At 57.1% G+C, this 20,253-nt stretch overlaps 1 protein-coding gene across 1 annotated transcript in view; it reads left to right on the forward strand.

The window, feature by feature from the left end:
• Positions 1-20,253, forward strand: part of RIN3 (Ras and Rab interactor 3) — a 118,560-nt gene that overhangs the window by 79,639 nt on the left and 18,668 nt on the right. Inside the window, exons 4-7 of the mRNA XM_030883518.3 lie at positions 1,181-1,253; positions 5,736-5,827; positions 13,368-14,936; positions 16,874-17,182. Of these exons, the coding sequence (XP_030739378.1) occupies positions 1,181-1,253; positions 5,736-5,827; positions 13,368-14,936; positions 16,874-17,182 (2,043 nt within the window). The remainder of the gene's footprint in view (positions 1-1,180; positions 1,254-5,735; positions 5,828-13,367; positions 14,937-16,873; positions 17,183-20,253) is intronic.

The raw sequence follows: 20,253 nt of genomic DNA on the forward strand, positions 1-20,253 counted from the left end.
TTGCAGGTGGAGGATCTGAGGTGCTGAGAGGGGAAGGGGTGTACCCAGCATCACACTGCTGATCCCAGGAATGGAGCCAGGCCTGGAACCTGGGTCCTGCCTTCCGCCTCTGCCCTATGGACGCTAGAAGAACCTCAGGAAATTGGAACTGAAGTGTGATGCACACATATTTCCTGGCCCCTCTGAGGCCCAAGAAAGGACACTGTGGGGTCCCACGTGCAGGGAGCATCACCTGTTGGGCATGTGGAACCCGGGGACGAGAGTCGGGAGGTGAGCGATGCACAGATGCTGAGATTCCTGAGGCGCAGCTCACTCAGGTGCTCTGGGCCCCTTGCCCTGGGGCTCTGCAGCAGTGCACGGTGTAGTGCCACGCTTTCCTCTGGGCCGTCCACCCCAGCTTCGGGCACTGCCTGCCATACCCCGGCGCCCTGCCCCTCCGAGCAGCCGTGTCCACCCTGGGGTGGGCTCTTTGGCAAATGCTTTGACCCCTCTTCCTTGTCAAAGCTGGAAAGTATTGGGGTCACCCTCACTCTTGGATTACATGTGTAATCAAACCAAGTGGGGTTCTAACAGGCCCTGGGGTTCTTGGGTAAAAGGCCAGTGGCCCCAGTCCAGCACCCCTGGACCAGTGAACCTCCTGGAGGCCACAGCAGAACAGGGAACCTGTCCTCCTGCTGGCCCCTCACAGCCCTCAGAATCGTCAAGTGGAGATGACCTTGAAAGTTTAATTCAAGACTGTTTTTTGACCACGCTGTGCAGCTTGCGGGATCTTAGTTCCCAGACTTAGTTCCCTGGATTGAACCTGCGCCCTCAGCAGTGAAAGCACCGAGTCCTGACCGCCAGACCGCCAGGGAATTCCCTCAAGACATTTTCAAATTCTGTTTTTACAATCTAGAGCCTTCTGTGTTATTTTGCTCAAAATGAGGAATGTGTGTTACGTAAGGTAACACCATCTGCTGTAATAGAAAGGCCCCTGGGATCTCAGTGGATTAACACCACAGAAGTTCATTTCTCACCTCCCTGTGGTCCAATGGGCAGCGGATGCACATGCGGCCGCAGCGGGCCGGGTGCCGCAGCAGGTGCTGTGACCTACCGTGAGCACAGGGCAGACACGCCCTCCAGGGACCTTCCTCCCCTTTGACAGGGACACTCATCCAAGGCCTCTGTCATCTCTCCTCAGTACTGTACCTGGAAGGCTCGGTTCTTGTGTTTGAGGACATCTTCAGACTGATCGCATTCTACTGTGTCAGTAGGTGAGTAGCCCAGGCCCCCAGGAGGGCATCTGATGGCAATAGATGTCCATGCGACCTTGGGTGGGGACAGGGTTGTCACAGAGAAGCCCCAAGAGGGAAGTGTGCCGCCCACAGGGTGCAGAGAGAGGGGACAGTCCCCTGGCTTCACCCTGGTAACTGTGAAGGGGGGTGCTGGCTCTGCTGCTTGCTTGGACCGGCCAGTAAAGTCCCTTCCCTCACCACCACCTGCCCCCTGAGCTCACTGCCCGTCATAGCAGCTTCCTGTATTCCGGCTTCCAGGACAGCTTGGAGTCCTGTGTGGACCTGACCCGCCCCGTTGGAGGAGTTATAGAAGGAACTTCCTGTGGGAACAGCAGGAAGGGCTGATACCCTCCCTCCGTGGGAGAGGGTTTGTGATTGTGAAACAGCTGCTGGGTGGAGAGGGTGTCTGGTAACCACCCTCAGAGCTGCTCTATTTATTCAGGACCGGTGGCAGGTCAACACGAATTGAAAAATACATTTTGGTGCCAAAACCCAATGGCTTAAGCTACAGGGACTTAAGCAGAGCTGGGCAAGATGTCTTGGGGTCCAGGGCCCCAGGCTCACCTCCCCGTGCTTCAAAGAGACCATTCATGTTGCCTCTGGTGAAAGCCTCACTCAACCCAGAACACCACCACCCCCATCTACCAGGACCCTCCTGGACCCCGTGGGCAGAACAGGTGACGCTGATAATACGCTGCTGCCTGTTGAGGGCCCTCCAGGTACCCAGCATGGCGCTAGAGTTCTATATCCATTCTCTTTTTAAATCTTGCAAACAATTCCACCCGGTAAGTGCTCTTCTTAGTCCCATTTTACAGATGAGGAAGCCGAGACTGAGACAACTTGCTCAAGGTCGCGTAGCTGGTAAATGGCAGCGTGGGGATTCAAAGTAGATAGAGCTCCAGGGTCCATGATCTTTTCTACAGCTGCCCCACTGTGTGCACTCCACGATGATTCCTGTGACCTGGCGTGTCCTTCTAGGCCCATGAAGCAAAGCATCTGCGGCTCCCTGACCCTTTGCAAGTGACGACACGTCAAGCTCTCAGAGTCAGGCCCTCTCCTATTCTGAGAAGTTCTACCTCAGTACAAGGCACTAGTCTAGTGTTTGGCCCATGCTGGGTGCTTCGAGTGAGCGAGTGAGTGAATGAATGATGACATAATTGCAGAGCCCAGAATTTGAGCTAATCTTTTCGGTATGTGGGCCTCTCACTGTTGTGGCCTCTCCCGTTGCGGAGCTCAGGCTCCGGACCCTCAGGCTCAGCGGCCATGGCTCACGGGCCCAGCCACTCTGCGGCATGTGGGATCTTCCCAGACCGGGGCACAAACCCGTGTCCCCTGCATTGGTAGACAGACTCTCAACCACTGTGCCACCAGGGAAGCCCTGAGCTAATCTTAATCTCTCAACTACCTCTTTGGTAAAATGGGAACGATAATACCCGTGCTGTAGAGGCTGGAGGAAGAAGTAGGATAAAGGGACAGACAATCTGCATTTATAACAAGCGTCTCTGCAAACCAGGGTTTGGCAACCGCTTCTAAGAAAATGATAGTAACAGCTTAGCTGGGGGTCTCCTAGGGGCACACTTGGAAAGGAGGATCCATGTGCAGGGGGCGCTAAAGGACCTGCCCCCAAGGAGGAAGCGACAAGGGAGTGGGGAGCAGGACAGAGACCGGAGAGAAACCCAGCAAGGGTCCATTGCAGGGGCCGTCCCAGCCTCAGCCAGATCCCTCCAGCAGCTCTGGAGCATAAAGCAGACCTCGGGGTCCACTATAAAGCCACGGGGCTGGGCTTCTGTACCCCCAAGCCAGCACACCCAGGCATTCGTGGCTCTCTGTAGGGCCACTGGGGCAGGCAGTGAGGCTCCAGTGTGTCAGGACGAGCCTCTGAGGGTCACGGGTGCTGGCCCTCAGGAGCAAACCCCTCCAAGGCTGGGCTAGGTGCACAGAGCTGGTGAAAGGCATCCGAGGGGTCCGGGTGGGACTGTGGCAGTGACTGCTACAACCAGCTCTGTGGACCGGGCGTCTGTGTTAAGTCAGGCTTGTGCTGCACGCTGCCCACAGAGCTCTTTCTAACCCTGCACGGTGCTGCCGGGGAGGTGTTTAAAAATGTGGATTCCTGACCCACACTCAGACTCAACGCTGAGAACCCCTGGGCGTGGATCTGAGAATCCGCATCTTAGCAGCTCCCCCAGGAGCTGATCCAGAATGAACTAATACAAAAGTATTAATGCCTGTCCATAGGGTTGCTGTGTTACAGTAGTAGTAATAATAATAACATGATGTGATATAAGGACCAAACTGGGTAACACCCAGCCTGATACTTGGCACATAGTAGATGCTCAACGAACACCCCCATCCTGTGTATGCATTTCCTTGCATCAGAAGAGGTGGCCCCTGGATAAAGTGCTGAACTGGATGCTGGAGGTGGGGTGGCAGACGTGCGTGAAATCCTTGAGCAGTACTGGCTTATGGAGAATGAGGGGGCCCGTGGTGCGGCCTTGAAGAATGTGTAGAGTCTAAGTAGACGTAGGTGGAAGGGACGAGGGGGGCGTTCCCTCTCTGCAGAGCTCAGAGGTGGCAATGAGCAGGGGACAGTCACTGTAGGAAGATGACACTTTGGGAGGCAGCAAGGAGGCCCCGAGTGCAAGGGAAGGCTCTGTGGTGGGCAGGAGGGGGGAGCAGGCTGGGGCAGGCCCTGGACGCCGGGGTCCCAGGCTGGGCCGTGGTCGGCAGCCACCACTGCAGCATCTTGAGCAGAGGAGGTGGGGAGGGGGTGTCAGAGATTGCCCTGGTGGTCGGGGGTGGCTGCCGGATGAGCCGAGCGATGCTGCTGGCCATTTCAATATATGCAGTGGCCCCGGAGCCTTTGGAAACCCCAGTGGCAGGCCAGACAGCCAACCAGGTAGACAGGCAACACCGGGATGAATTCTGCCACCCTTCAAACTGAGAGATCGAGGTAGTGGTGACCGGGCAGGGCCTGAGGTGGGAATGCGGCACTGAGGGCCCGTCCGGTCTGGGTCCAGGCCTGACCTGGCTGGAAGGGCTGACAGGAGGCCCACAGACGGCCTCAGATGCGCAGAATCACACAACTATGACAATGAAGCAAAGATCGATGGGCCACGCCCACCCCATTGACAACGGAGAAGCCAAAGGCCACAACCCAGGAACTCAAAAAAGGGCCCAGGATCTTCTCCCACCTTCCCCCATCCTGCTATTCCATAAGCAGAGTGTTTTTCCCCCATGAAAACACTTCCCATGAAGGGGTGGGGGCACCCCGCGGAGCAGCACAGCCTGTATTGATGGGCAGAAGTGGTCTGGGAAGCTCCCCGGCGACCCGCATCCCAGGCGGCCTCTGCTCTGCTCTCCCCCAATCCAGTTCCCCAAGTTTAGACGGGTCCATTCGGCAAACACTCTTTGAGCCTCTGTGGTGTGTGCTAAGGGCTCTGGGGGCATCAGAGACGTGCAAAGCTGCCCGCCCCTTCCAGGAACTTCCAGGGCTCTCATGTAGTTCAAAGGGAGGAGACGGCGGGTGCGGTATAGACAGTAAGGCCATGAAGACCCCCGGGGACAGGCGGCCATCATGCAAGGCTGTCAGTGGGCCTGGACGGATGGGATTTCAATGACCTGAATCAGGGTTTGGGGAGAAGGTTGACAGAGCTAGGGATACGGCTGAAAATGGGGGTCGGGGTCAGACTGTGACGGGCCTTGAATGCCAGACTGAGACATAGAATTGGGACCAGCCATCCTGGGGCCCCTGCAGGGCCACACTCGCCTTCCTGCCCCACGGAACAGCCCTGGGCTTGAAGTTAGGAGGCCTGGGGCTCAGCACACTCTGCCCTCCACCCACCGTGTGTCCAGGCCTGGACATCTTCCTTTCCCTCTCTGGGCCTCAGTTTCCCCTTCTGTACAATAAAGGGGGAGGGTGTCTAGATCCCTTCTGGGAGATCTCTGGAGAGATCGCTGAAAAGATCCCCATTCAGACCAAAGGCAGCAGATAGAGCTGGCTCTGTCGTCAGGGGTGTCTGTCTGGCTGTGTGCTTGCCAGCGGGTACCTGGCTGTAGGTTCACCAGGGGAGTCTGGCTGTGCACCCGCTGCAGGTCTCAGCGCGGAGCAGCGGGGGTCAGAGGACTGGAAGGGGTGGGTCACTCGCCTTACCCAGAAGAGCACCTTTAGAAGAAGCTGCCGGATTAAGCCTCTCCCCTGACCCTCTCCATGCCCAAGGAGGGTCTTAGCATCCCTGAGGCCAGTGCAGGCACAGGACCCGGATCTGACTGGTTGCTCTCTCAGCCTCAGGACTCCTCCCCTCGGCCCCAGGGAAGTTTCCAGTCTGTGTGGCGATCCCAGCCGCCAGCGGGGTTGCCAGAGTTCTTCCTTTATGGGCGGAGGATTTGGGGGCGGTGGGGGGCCGAGAATGGACACACAGGCCCCTCCCCGGACTTGACCTCCGACCCCTCGTGTCTCCACAGAGATTTACTGCCCTTCAAGCTGAGGCTGCCCCAGGCCATCCTCGAGGCCAGCAGCTTCACAGACCTCAAGACCATCGCCAACCTGGGCCTGGGTAAGTCCCCTCTGGGGTCAGGGGAGGTGGCTGGGCCTTAGGAAATGGAGCCCCTGGATTGCCCCCCGCTGACCGCCTGTGCAGATGGACGGCCCCTCAGGCTGACCCCGAGCTGGATCCTGAGTCCCAGCTCCCACGGGACCACCTGCACCCCTGCCCCAGGTGCTGAGCCCCTGTAGCAGGGAGATTCTCCCTCTTTTCGGAGTGGCGCCCTTAACAGCTGTCAGGAGGTCTGATGCACAGCCTTGCTGGGTCTGAGGGAGCTGGGTCTGGTCAGGACCCACACAGGCTGACCTGGTGGCAGGGCGCGGCCCGGGAGAAGCTGGACCAAACGCCAGGGGACTTCTCAGCGATGGCCAGGAACCTGGGCCCCAGCCCCGCCCTCGTCAGAAGGAAAAGCAGCGTGAACGTGATCATGAGCTAGAGTGTGCCCCCCACTCCCTTGCCTGTCCTGATTCAGCACACCCACCCTGCCCCTTACCCTTCTGACCTTTTGAGGGATGATGAGGGGAGAGTAAAAGACAGGAGCGTTTCTGATCCCAGCCCTTCCACGTAATAGTAAGAAGAGCTCACGTTTACCGGGCCCTTTCCATGTGACGGGCTTCGCGGAGCCAGTGCCAACCTCTGACACGGCCTCTCCATGCTAACCCTCAGGGAGCCCAAGCTCACCAAGTCTGGAGCTGCCAGGAAGACAAGCCAGCCGCCTCTGCGGGCCCCCAGTCCTAGGCAGAGGTCAGGTCTCTTTATAAACAAAGCAGTTAATAAGTCCTCATCAAGACTAAGCCACACAGGGAATGTAGCCAGTGTTTTATAGTGACTTTAAATGGAGTATCGTCTATTAAAATTTTGAATCACTCTGTTGTGCGTCTGAAACTGACATAATATTGTAAGTCAACTGTACCTCGATGTTTTTATTAAAAAGTCTAAACCGTACCCAGGAACCTGCACCACACATGGCTGAGCACAGCAGCACATCTTCACCAGTGCTGGTTGAATGGAGGACAGGGTGATGGAGAGGGCGGACCCGGGGTGTAGAGGAAGTTAGAGGCAGACCTGGCATCAGAGGCGATCCCCCCTGGCTCCCAAGCCAGCCACTGTGCACCACCCAGAGAGGCCTCTAGACAGCAATGCAAGAGATGCCACAGGCAGCTCGTGGTCAAAGGCCAGGAAGTAGGAGGAGTCCAGGCCCTCGGATGTCCGCATTTACTGAGCACTGACCTCTTCATCTGCACTGATGCATCAGATCTTCAAACAACCCTGTAAAGCAGGTTCTGTTATTGTGATCCCCACTTTATGGCAGAAGAAACAGACACCAGGGGTTGAGTGACATGTCCAGTGTCACAGGGTCCATGGAGGGCTGGGCAGCTGGGCTCCAGCCCTCACCCACTAGCTTGTGCTGCCCCTTAACTCCTTATCCAGGCTCTCCTAGGTCCGGTTGACCCAGTTTATAAACTTCAGGGCCAGTTTTCAGTTGATATTGGGGATAAACACTGAACTTGGGCCCCAGATGTTATAGTTGTTGGGCTCTTACCCTTCCAGAAGCTTCATGTGGGACAGGTGAGAGTCTTGTAACTCATACAGTCCAAGTGACACCCCTCCTAAGGTCTAAAATGCCACAGGTGACGCTCTCATTGCCACGCCCTTGGCGCTATCTTGTGCAATCCTTGCATCCCCATTTTAAAGATAGAAAGTCAGTTCTTAGCACAGCCGAGAAACTTGGCCAGGGTGCTCCAGGCAGGCAAGAGCAAAGCTGGGATGCATGCCAGGGGCTTCTGACTCCCGGCTCAGCCCCTCCACTGCCCCTCAGCTGCACCTCATGACCTTCTCAGTTCTTTTGCAACGAGCAGTCAGCTGCCAGTTTTGAGGCCAAGTTGGGAGGGCAAGTGAGATGCATAAGGAGAGACTTACCTCTGAGAGGAGGGTCGGTTAGCAGCCTCACTGTGGGTAGGTTGGGGCAGGCGTCCCTAAGACCCACTGCCCCAGGGACCCGCAGTTTCCTCTCACCTGGGGTGCAGGGACGGGGCTGCCCCTAAGCCCTAGGAATGGCTGTATGAAAGACAAGCTGCTCTTCTGGGAAGAAGCACATTCCTTTCTGGAATAGAAAAGCCCTTCTATCCTGGGTGAGCTTCACCTGGGGCACGTTGAGGAAGTGAGAGGGGAGGCGCCCTCTGGGAAGCAGGCGGCAGTTCCGATTGTGTGTCCTTGCGAAGGGGATTTAAATGGAATCTGAGTGCACTGAAGCTTAGGAATCAGGGTTCTTTTTTTTAATTTTTTGGCCACACCACGCGGCACGTGGGATCTTAGTTCCCCGACCAGGGATCGGACCCGTGCCCCCTGTGTTGGAAGCACAGAGTCTTAACCACTGGACTGCCAGGGAAATCCGAATAACCGGAGGGTTCTGATCAGGCCTGGTGTCCCCAAGGGCTGAAGGTCAGAAGCGAGGTTCACCAGAATAGGTTTTCCCTGGAGCCGAGGAACGGTTAACTTTTCAGTCCTTCCCCAGAATGAACGGAGACCCGGAGCCGAAAGGGCACATCCTGTCAGAGGCCAGAGGCCCTGGCTCTGGGATGTGCAGACCTCCCTGACCTTCACCTGCGGTTGTGATGATAAATATGCCAAGAGCAGCACTTGCCAAGGGCCCAGACACACCAGGCATTGTGCCCAGCGCATCACACGTTGTTCTGGGCAAGGCACTCTTGCGGCAGAGAAGTGAAACCCACTCAAACGAGCTTAGATAAAAGGGGGCTTAGTGAAAGGCTGCCGGGAAATCTCCGTGATAGGAGCAGAAGGTCAGCCGGGCTTTGCAGGCAGCAGACGCTCATCTCTGCACACAGCTCAGCCTCCTCCCTAAGCCCTGGTTCCCGCTCCGACCTGCCACCGGCCAGGCTCTGACTCCCGACCTGGTGATCTCATAGTTGGAATACGTTTACGAGGCGTATGTGTCTTCTGTCGCTAGTGTCGGCGGTGGTTCTTTTTCTGGCACTCTACTCACTTTTTACAAAATGAATAGAATGTCATGAATATCCAAATCATTGCACAAGCCCTGCCGTTCACACAGGGATGGCGTTGCTGAAACGGGGCTACCGACCTACAGGCTCAGCACCACGAGATCGCCCAGAATGTTTGCTCGTGAGCTGATGTGAGAAAGTCTGAGTTTGGCCTTGGAAAAGCCAACGTTCAAAAGGTCTATGTAGGTATAAGCTTGGACCCGCAAAACTAACATAGGGGGCAGCTCGGCACTAAACTGCATGCAGTTGAATCTGAGTGCAAAAGGGATCTAGGGAAAGCGGTGACAGATAGGGGTTAGATTCGCAGAGGTTCTCAGACATATTTGTAGTATGTATATGTTTTAATATTTTTAAAATATGTTTAGAAAAAGCATATGTTCTATAGTGCTTCCAAGTTTGCCTGTAACTTGCTTTTTCCTTTACATTATATAATGAGAATTTTCCTACTTATTAAAAATTCAATGAAAACTCCAGATTGAATGGCTGTCCAACAGCCCGTCTTTAGGATGCCACAACAACATTCACCCACTGATCTCACCAGACTTTCTAGCTGTTTCCATGGCATCTGGAATACTTGGCTGCATTTACTCGTCCCCTCTTTGTTCTGCCGGTAGCCCAGGGCTCCTCAAGTGTGAAACCTTTGTCACCTTTGCCTTCAGGGTCTACAGCCCAGTACCTGGCCTGGCCCGGGACCTCTGAGGGTTGTAGGAGTGGACGCCTGGCAGAAGGCATCCCCAGCTGAGACACAGGAAGCCACAGGGCCAGCAAAACATCTGCCTCAGTCCGAGGGCAGCACAGAGGCAGTGAGGGCACAGGCCCTTAGGGGAACTGCGACCACTGAACTGAGCTTGCCCAGTGCCAGTGGGCACAGATGCCCACAGCCAAGCCAACCGCAAGGCCTGCATGACAGCGTTCCGCTTCTCCCCTGGCCTTGGCATTGTGTAGGCTGCAGAGAATGTTACCTACTTCCTTGTTTTGTTTTTTTTTTGCGGTACGCGGGCCTCTCACTGTTGTGGCCTCTCCCGTTGCGAAGCACAGGCTCCGGACGCGCAGGCTCAGCGGCCATGGCTCACGGGCCCAGCCGCTCCGCGGCATGTGGGATATTCCCGGACCGGGGCACGAACCCGTGTCCCCTGCATCGGCAGGCGGACTCTCAACCACTGTGCCACCAGGGAAGCCCTACTTCCTTGTTTTTAAGCATAAAGACCTATGCTGCCACTGAGTTCCCTAATAGGCCCTCAGACCCCAGGGTGCAGCTCCTCACCCCTCAGAGCGGCATTCGCTTTGGGTCCTCTGCCCTGCGAGGTACAACCACCAGGCCTATCTTAGGGGCAGGGGAGTGGTTGCTAATCACCCAGGCCCCGGGCCCATTTCTGTGAACCCCACTGTCTGTTCCACTCTTGTAGGAATACAGATCTGGGCGGTGGAAAATGTGTTCTTTTTTTCTGTGCATGAGGGACCCCCCCTGCTATCCTGAGGCGGGCAGTCCAGCTGGTGGTCCATCACTTATAGAGCTCTTTGCCCTCCTTTTTGCCTCCCTCTTCTCATTTTCTCACTTCTTCTCTTCTTGTCTTTAGACCTCTTCCCATGGTTCAGGATGAAACCAGAGAAGTACAGTCCTAGGGTTGGTCTCTCCCGTCAGTGTGCACCAGGACTGCGGAGCCCAGGGGAGTGTAGGTGAGGCCTGAACGTGTCAGGAAGGCTCCACCAAACAGGGGACATTTGACCTGAGTGTTGGAGGATGAGTAGGAGTTTGCCAGGTGGAGAGGGTGGGAAAAGCATTCCAAGCAGAGGGAACACACTAGCCAAGACCTGAAGGTGTGGTGGCCCGTGGCGTGTTCAGGAAGAAGTGAACAGCAGAGAGAGCGGGTGGAGATCAGTAGGCAGCGCTGGGAGGGTGTACGGGGCCAGATCCCACAGGCCTTGAATGCCAGGCTAAAGGTTGGGAAGCGATTCTGAACAAATAGAAATCAAGGGCCCACCATACGCCCAGCACAGAGCCACAAGGAGTAGAATGGATTGGGGGCGGGATGGGGGCATGGAGGCAGCCTATGGCCACGATCTAGGTGAGTGGTAATGGGAGTGTCCGAGCATGGGTGGGCGGTTCTCTTGATCGTCTACCCCATAACTTGCACCTTCTCCCAAAGGAAGGGTCTTATGAGAACTTGGAGGTGAGCCTCAGGGGCCTCAGCTCACCTATGGGGCTGCAGCCCAGTCACCTTAGACTGGCCGCCTGCTGCTCCTTGCTAAGAAACCTTCCAAGGAGACCATGCGAAGTACCCGAGAGAATGGACCGGTCATGGAGGGGTCATAGCTGCCCAAGAAAGTGAAGCATAGGGCCCGGGCAGCCCTCAGGAACAACCCGCCTGGATCTAGGGAGAGCCTGGAGACGCACCCTCCCCCTCCGGGCTCTCTACGTCCTCAGGTGGTGGCTGGCATGGGCACAGAGCCTGGCGTGTCAGAAAGTCCCACAAAAATTGGTCATCTGATGCTGTGGAGACAGCCGCACGGCACTTCCAGGCTTGGGAGCCTCTGCCCAGGACGGGGCTGAACCATGAGTCCCGCCCTGCTCCCCTGTGGATGCGCACGGCTCTCTTTCAGTCAGTTTCTCGGCAGCCCCACCATCCTGGGATTACACCTTGCTCACCTTCATTGGGTTTCTGACCCCTTTGGCCAGCAAGGTGGCAAACACCCACAGCCCCGAGAGTGCCCATCCCTTAGGGCGGGCACGCACACGTGCACACACATGTACAGCTGCCCTTGGCCATCTTGCAACATCTCCTTTCTTTCGATGTCAAGAGCCTGTTGTGTTCTTACCACATTCCCCGTTCTGGGGTGCTCACCACCCCACTACTCACTCACGCCAGGAGAGCAACCAGGATGGGAAGTGTCGCAAGTTCCTATGAAGGGCGGCCCAGCCCACGGCTCTATTTATTTATTTATTTATTATTATTTTTAACATCTTTATTGGAGTATAATTGCTTTACAATGGTGTGTTAGTTTCTGCTGTGTAACAAAGTGAGTCAGCTATACGTATACATATATCCCCATATCCCCTCCCTCTTGCATCTCCCTCCCACCCTCCCTATCCCACCCCTCCAGGTGGTCACAAAGCACCGAGCTGATCTCCCTGTGCTATGCGGCTGCTTCCCACTAGCTATCTGTTTCACGTTTGGTAGTGTCTATATGTCCATGCCACTCTCAGCTTTAGAGCTAGTGTGACCTAGTTCAAATTCCAGCTCCTTCACTCACCACCCCGGTGACCGTTCATCTCCCTGGCTTTCTCATCGTCATCTGCCACACGGGGACAACATGAGGACTTACACCAGAGGCCTGTGGTCAGGGATCGGTGAGATGGTCCCTGTAGAGCGAGGAATCCCCAACAGCCAGAACGCAGTGCACGTTTGTTCCTCGTATTGTCTTTGATGCTGTTTTTGGTGGTTTTCTTACTGATGACTCCCTCCCAGAGGTAAAGAGCCCTGGGTGAGAGGCTAGAGGCCTGTCTCAATCACTAACAATGAATTTGCACTATCGATCTCTGAAATGAACGCGTGGAACGAGACCTGGGTTCCAAACTCCTCCAAAAGGAGCTGCTGAGGGAGCTTGCAGTGACCTGCCAGCCAAGTGACCTTGTTCTCAAAATGTGCTCCTGTGGCCTTTTGGGAGCATCCCGAGCTTTTGTCAGATTCTCCATAGAGCCTGGTACCGAGAGGTCAAGAACTCCTCTGAGCTAGTCAAGCCCCGGCGCCCTTTCAGCTTGGACGTCCCATGCCCATTACCTAGAACAAGCCTGGCGCTGACCATCAGTGTAGCCCTGCTTTGGTGGCCCCAGCTAAGGGCTGAGTCAAGAGCAAGGCATGTGCTGGGACTTAACTCAGCAGTGCAGGAGCTCCAGCTCTCTGAGCTGGGGGCACAGGGCAGCTTCCTGTTTTAAGACAGATTGGCCAGAGGCAGAATCATTTTGCAGAGGGCAGGCATTCCCCCACTTGGGTGGTCAGGTCTGAGCTCACTGGCTACAATCCATAGTTCATTCTTCCTGCTGTGACAGCTGCAGTGGCCCAAACAGGCCCAAAGCAACTTCTCTGTCGGGACCCCATCCTAGGGATGACTAGATGAAGGCCTAGAAAGGTCCGGTGACCTGCCCCAGAGCACCCAGCCGGTCAGCATCGGGAGCTCCGGGGTTCTGCCCCCTCCATCCCCGTACGTACCTGCACCCCGGGGCATGGGTGCCCCCCCCACCGTGGGGTCTCACACGCCAGGGGACAGGACTGAAGCTGAGCCTGTCACCAGCACCGTCCAGGCCCCAGCCCGACACCTCAGGGGAGGATGGCGTGGGGCTTCCCCTCTCAAAGCAGGAAGTAGTGGGAGAGGTTTAAAACAGTCCAAGAGGGGAAACCAACCCTCCGAGCGGCGAAGAAGCAGTGTGTGTGGCCTTCCCTCGCCCTGCCCCCCGTGCAGCCCACAGACACCGCCCGGGCCAGGCTGGGGCCCGGCTTCAGGACTGACCGCCTCTCCCTCCCTCATCTCGACAGGATTCTGGGACTCCTCGCTGAACCCCCGGCCAGGAGGTGGGAGCCCAGTGGAGGCCCCGAGAGACCCAGCCCCGGGAGCGCCCCCCACCTCCATTCTCAGGTCATCCGCCCATTACGAAAACTGCTCCTGTGAAATCGAGCTGTCCATAGGAAACGGCCGCCTGTGGTTTGTGAATCCAGTCTTCATCGAGGACTGCGGCAGCTCCCTGCCGGCTGAGCAGCCACCCCCGGGAAGCTGCCCCTTGCCGTCGCCTCCCGCCTCCGAGGCTACCTCCCCCACCTCCAGGTGGGCCCCTCGCCGCCCAGCCCCCCCTCCCCCGCCGCTCCCCCTCCATCCCCCCAGCTCCAGCCGGCCTCCTCCCCCCGGCCCCCCTCTGGCCTGCCCTCTGCCCGGTTCTCCCTCAGCGGCTGCTCCCCCGCCTCCGCATCCCAAGGCCCTTCCCCCCTCACCCCCAGCGTCTGCCCCCCGCCTGGCACCCCACACCCCAGGCCCCCCAGAGCTTCCAAGCCAGCCACCCATGACAGCCTGTGAGAGGCTCCCGCGTCCCCTCGCAGGCCTGGGCCCCCTCAGGGAGGAAGAGATGAAGCCGGGGGCAGCCCCCAGCCCCTTGCAGTCCCCCGTCCCTCCAGCGCCCACGAAGAAGAGCCTCCCCGCCGCCCCTCCCAGACGCCGCATCGCGGAGAAGGCTTCCCTGGAGGACCCGAGTGCAGGGAAGGCGGACAGGGGGGCGGCAGCGGAGGGGGACCCGGTGGGTCCTTCCAGGGCATCCCTGCTCCGCCTGCCTCCCCAGGGGACCTCCGGCAGCCCTGGGGACGGGCCTCAGAGAACCACAGAGCAAGGCCAGGAAGCAGCGGCCAAAGCCGGCGATCCGGGCAGCATGCCAGAGCCTCCGAGGAAGATTCGACAACCCCCAGTCCCACCTCCCAGGAAGAAACGGCTCTCCCGGCAGCTGGTCTCGGTCCTTCCAATTCCCCTGGAGACTGCCGAGCTTTCCACGGACGGGGAGGCCCCCGAGAACCCCAGGCCCGGTCCACTGGGAGAAGGCCAAGGTCCTGCCCCCACGGCTGGCACTCAGAGCCCGCGTGCCCGGCCCGGGGCCCGGCCCCAGAGCACCCCGGAGTTCAAGGGCTCCCTGGCCTCCCTCTCGGACAGCTTGGGGGTGCCCGCCTCGGCCACAGACCAGGACTCCTACTCGACCAGCAGCACAGAGGAGGAGCTGGAGCAGTTCAGCAGCCCCGGCATCAAGAAGAAGTCGTCGATGATCCTGGGCAAGGCCCGCCACCGCCTGAGCTTCGTGAGCTTCTCCAGCGTCTTCAGCGCCTTCCTCTCCAACAACCGCAAGCTGTACAAGAGGGTGGTGGAGCTGGCCCAGGACAAGGCCTCGTACTTCGGCAGCCTGGTGCAGGACTACAAGGTGTACAGCCTGGAGATGATGGCGCACCAGACCTCCAGCATGGAGATGCTGCAGGAGATCCGCACCATGATGACCCAGCTCAAGAGCTACCTGCTGCAGAGCACCGAGCTCAAGGCCCTGGTGGACCCCGCCCTGCACTCCGAGGAGGAGCTAGGTCGGTCCGCATCCTGGGGCAGGGGCTGGGAGCGGGTGGGAGCCAGGGATAGACCCAGATGATCCTCCCTTTCCGTGAACTAACCCCTCTGCTGTTCTGTCTCCTCCTTCCGAGTTCGGCCCATGGGCCCAGTTAGATGGCAGAACCTCAACCACCTGAGAGCTGGGCAGGACCCCACCCTCAGGATGCTCCTGGTTTTGTTAGGCAGACAAGTAAGCAGGAGCGATTAGCGGCCAAAAAAAAAAAAGCACGAACACACATGGCTGCGGAGGGTCAGAGGCAGTCCCTGCAAGAGATCTGGTGGCTGCAGAGATGTGGAGACCCTAGAGGGCATGGACCCTCTTATTCTGTAGATGAGGAAAAAGGCCCGGGAAGGGGAACGGACTTGGTCAAGGTTACACGGGAGCCAGGGGCGGTGGGGAAGCTGACCGCAGGTCCCTGCCTCCGGGTCACCACGCCTCTAGCTGCAGAGGCTCTGAGGGCCTGGAAGGACAGACAGGAGTGGGGTGACGGAGGCAAGGGCAGCTGTGTGTCGTCCTGTTGAAGAGGCTGGAGAAGCAAAGGGGAAGAGGGAGGCAGCAGGATGAGGACCAAGACAGCCAGGACCAGCCCTAGACCCAGACATGGGCCAAGCCTAGGCGTGCGTGCCAGGGAAGGGTTATCTTGACCTCTCCTGAGACTCAGCCGTGGGGACATGGGCCCCTCCCTCACCTCCCAGGGATAGAGCAGCTCAGGTGTCTCCCTACAGGGACAGGACTTGGGACCTCCCCTGCTGGGCCAGTAGCTGAGACCCTGGGGATCGGACAGAGCCAGAAAGACTTTCCAAGAATATTTCCCTACTGTCAACCAAAGCTGAACGTTGCCTTGGTGTCAAGTTGACGTGGGTTCAAATCCTCGTTCAGGCCCCAACTAGCTGTGCGACCTGCACCGGCAGAGCCTGCGTTGGTCCATCTGCGGAGTGGGGATTATGGCATGTATGTTGCACAGTCGCTGTGATCAGAGATGACTAATTCTCACTCCACTAGCTGATCAGGACGCCTCTGGGATAAGATGACATTTGAACAATGAAGGAGTAAGCCATGTGGGTAGCCACGTGCATTTCTCCAGGCAAAGGGAATGGCAAGTGCAAAAGCCCCGAGGTAGGAGCAAGCCTGGCCGCTTGGCAGAACAGCAAGAAGGCCAAGGTAGCTGGGGCAGCATGAGCACAGGGAGCAAACAGGTGGTGAGCGAGAGAGGTCACAGGGACAGGTCGCAGAGGGGGCTTGTGGGCCACGGGAAAGACTGCAGCTTCTATGGTGGATGAGATGGGAGCCATTACAGGGCTCTGAGCACAGGAATGTCATGATCAAACACGGCATAACAAGATTATGCCAGTTGCTGTGTTGAGAATGGACTAAAAGAAGCCAGGGCAAGAGGCTATTCATATAACTCAAGTAAGAGATGATGACAGCCTAGGTCAAGGTGGTAGCCGTGGAAACGGTAAGAAGTCAGGTTCTGGCTATACTGTATTCTTGAGACTAGATTCAGATGGATCTGGTCATTGAAAGAGACACATCAAGAATAACTCTACCAAACATTTATTGGGCACCCAGGCCCTCCAGGTACAGCTGCACAGGTTGTATACTGCACAACTCCCATGTACATAGTGCTCTCTGAGGTGGTGTGCTAGTAAGCAGCCCTGTGAGAGTTTCATGTGTGCCAGGCCCTGTGAAAAGCATTACGTACCATGTGTGGCTCCTGTGCCCTAGGCAGTGTTGGCTTTTGTTGAATGTACTACACTGTCTCACCTGTCAGAACTGTGGGCTGTACCTGCCGGGGCTGTGAGTATGTCCTTCCAGGGACATGGCATGGGGATAGCCACACTGTCAGACAACAAGACGTGGGGGCAGGATCCCTGCAGCTGGTTTCCTCACCCTCCTGCTCTCGCCCCCCTGCAGAAGCCATTGTGGAGTCTGCCTTGTACAAGTGTGTCCTGAAGCCCCTGAAGGAGGCCATCAACTCCTGCCTGCGTGAGATCCACAGGAAGGACGGCTCGCTGCAGCAGCTCAAGGAGAACCAGCTGGTGATCCTAGCCACCACGACCACCGACCTGGGCGTGACCACTAGCGTGCCGGAGGCGCCCATCATGGAGAAGATCCTGCAGAAGTTTGCCAGTATGCACAAGGCCTACTCGCCCGAGAAGAAGATCTCCACCCTGCTCAAGACCTGTAAGCTCATCTACGACTCCATGGCCCTTGGCAACCCAGGTAGGTGGGCAGCCGGGAGGGACCCGGGCTGGGGGCGCTCTCCGGATCCCTGGAGCAGCGATATCGTATGAGGCTGGGACCCCTTCCCCTCGACAACTCCAGAGCCCTTGGAAAGCACTGGAGAAGCCTTCCCAGAATCAGAAGCCTGTTGGGGCAGGAGTAGCCACGGTGGGTTCCCTGGGGGCAGGGAGGGGAGCCATGGTTGGCTGCCACACTGAAAGCAGCCAAGGAAGCCAGCCCATACTGTGCCTTCGTATGAATTAGGCAAAGGTGCTACGTTCGTTTGCTAGGGCTGCCGCCACAAAGTTCCACAAACTGGTGACAACAGAAATTTATTGTCTCACAGTTCTGGAGGCTGGCAGTTAGAGATCAAGGTGTCAGCAGGGCCCTCCTCCCTCTAAAGGCCGTAAGGAAGGAGGTGTTCCAGGCCTCTCTGCTAGCTTCTGGGAGTTCCTTGGCTTGGCCTCTCTGCTAGCTTCTGGGAGTTCCTTGGCTTGTGGCAACATCACTCCAGTCTTTGCATGGTGTGCTTTCTGTGTACGTGTCTGTGTCCACGCTTCCCCTTTTGATAAGGACGTCAGTCATATTGGATTAGGGGCCCACCCTACAACAGTATGACCTCATCTTAGCTAATTGTATCGGCAAAGACCTAATGTCCCAATGAAGTCACATTTCGAGGTACTGAGGGCTAGGACTTCAACATATGAGTTTTGGAAGGACACAATTCCACCCGTAATGGCCACGTAAATCAGTTACAGAAGCCAGTGGGGCAGGTGTGCCCGAGCTGGGCTGGGCTGATGCGAGGGTCTGTGGTCGGAGGGGGTCGTTTGGAGGCCGGCTGGGCTAGGATGGCCTTGCTTATGTGTTGGGCGGTCGATCGGCTCCTGACTGGTCTCGGATGGGGGTGACTGGGCCGCGTGTTTCTCATCCTCCAGCAGGTTAGCCCAAGCTTGTGCCCATGGCGGTAGTTGGGGTCCAAGTGGGCAAGTACAGCCTGCGAGGCCTCTCGGTATGAACTTGAACTGGCACAACGCCGGTCTGACACATTTCACTGACTCGTTTAGTCACAAGACTAGCCCAGATTTAAGGGGTGAGGAACCAGACTTCCCTGCTTGATGAGAAGAGCTGCAAAGGCACCTAGCAGGGGGTGCAGATGTTGGGAAGGGCATCATTAGGACCATTTCTAATCAGTTTGTCCCAGTGCTCCTCCAGGCAGACAAGCACAGGCACCACTGCACCGTGGTGCACACCTTGCACTGAGCGCAATGCTGGCTGGATTTCATCCCCTGACTACCCCTTCAGCTGGATGTCCCTGTGCAGTAAGCAACCTGCGTAACTGTACATGACAGCCACGGCAATGGACAGTGGAGGGAGTTTTAACCTCTGTAGCCATACAGACTTAGGTTCAGATTCCTGCTCTGTCACTTACTACCTGTGTGACCTTGAGTGATTTACTTAACCCCATAAGACCCAGTTTCCTCATCTGAGGAAGCTGTTTTACAAAGAGGCAAAACTAAGGCCGCTAATGGTTCAGAAGCCACACTTGGTCGCTTGTGGGTATTGGAAACAGCATATGTAAAATGTCAACCTCAGTGCATGGTGCCTAGCAGGCTCGACCAGTGGTGGCTGTTTTAGGGGAGGGATTCTCCATCTGCCTTGGAGAAGGGCAGGCCAGTGTGACCACAGGCCAACAGAAAACATCTGTTAGTGTGTGACTGGGGGATGGTGCAAGGTCCCCTCACCCTAGAAAAACTTCCTCACAGGCCACAGTTCCAGGTTGGAGTCACTCTTTTGGATTAAACTGACTTGGGTCCAACAGTCAATTGTGAGAATGAATACTGTTCCCCGTAAGCAGATGCCACCCTGACTTACAGCTGCACATTAACCCTTTATCATAATATTGGAAATGTGATTGGAAGAGAGAGGGTTACAGCAGTGGAGTCGGGGTGCTGAAGTGGAGGGTTTTCTTCACGGAGTGGGAGTCAGACCTCGAGATGGGATGTCCCATGCGGTGCAGAGTCCAGAGACCAGGCCAGCGTGTGAGCTCCACAGCTGAGAAACCGCCTCAGAAATCTCCAAGGAAGTAAGGTGGGGGTCAGCAGGCAGCCTGCACCCCCCAGAGCTCTCAGAGGTGGGCCTGCTCTGTCCCAGGGGTGCGGAACCCGGGAAGCTGTCCAGGAGCCCACAGCAGCGATGTGAGGCTGGAGGTTAAGTCCCCACTGAGGCGTGGCAGAGGGCTGGCCAGGAACCTTCTCAGAGCGAGGCGGCCCCAGGTCAGCAGCGGGGGAGGGAGGCAGGCTCAGGGGGTGTCCTGCGTGGTGTGCAGAGGGGGCAGCTGGATCAGGGCAGGAAAAGAGACAAAGCCCCGTAGGACCCTTTGCTGGGAGCAGCCTCAGCGAGAACAGACAGGCGGGCCTGGGACCTTGGGGGAATGTGGAAGAGAGAGATCCGTGCTTCCTTCCCAGCTGTGTGACTGTCCAGGTAACTTCGGTGCTCTGAGCCTCAGTTTCGCCTGTGTTAAGTCAGCACAGCTACACCCGCGTTATGGGGCTGTTGTGGGACTGAGATGAGTCTGCAGTTTGCATCCAGCCCAGTGGCTGGCACTTAACAAGGACAGTTACCTTCCCCTCTGAACTTCTCATTCGGGCAGTCATTCTCCCTGCCTTGAGGGGGCTCGGGGCAAAGTCAGGGCCCAGGGCTCTACAGACCCTGAGCCGTTATCAGGGAGGCAGCTTTGGGCCTGAAATGGGCAATTGCATCCTCAGCGAGTCCCCGTTTACTCAGAAGCCTTGAGCTTCCTGCAGTTCTTTTAAACACTCAGTGTCTTGGCAGTGACTTCAAACACTGTTTTGCTGACAATGAATTTACTTACTAAAAACCTACCAGCGAGCAGGGAATGGGGGAGGGAATGGCTAAATCTGAGGGAAAAGAAAGACAGAGAGGCACTGCCGGAGCTCAGCCCGTGAAAGACTGAACAGAACAAGGACGCTTATAGCTTCCTTGTCCTTGGCTGGCCCGGGCAGGAAGACAGGAACCTCTGCTGACTCGAAAGCCAGCTCCAGGCAGGGAGA

This window comes from Globicephala melas, chromosome 2 (assembly GCF_963455315.2).
Source record: "Globicephala melas chromosome 2, mGloMel1.2, whole genome shotgun sequence".
In the NCBI taxonomy this organism is placed as follows: Eukaryota; Metazoa; Chordata; class Mammalia; order Artiodactyla; family Delphinidae; genus Globicephala; species Globicephala melas.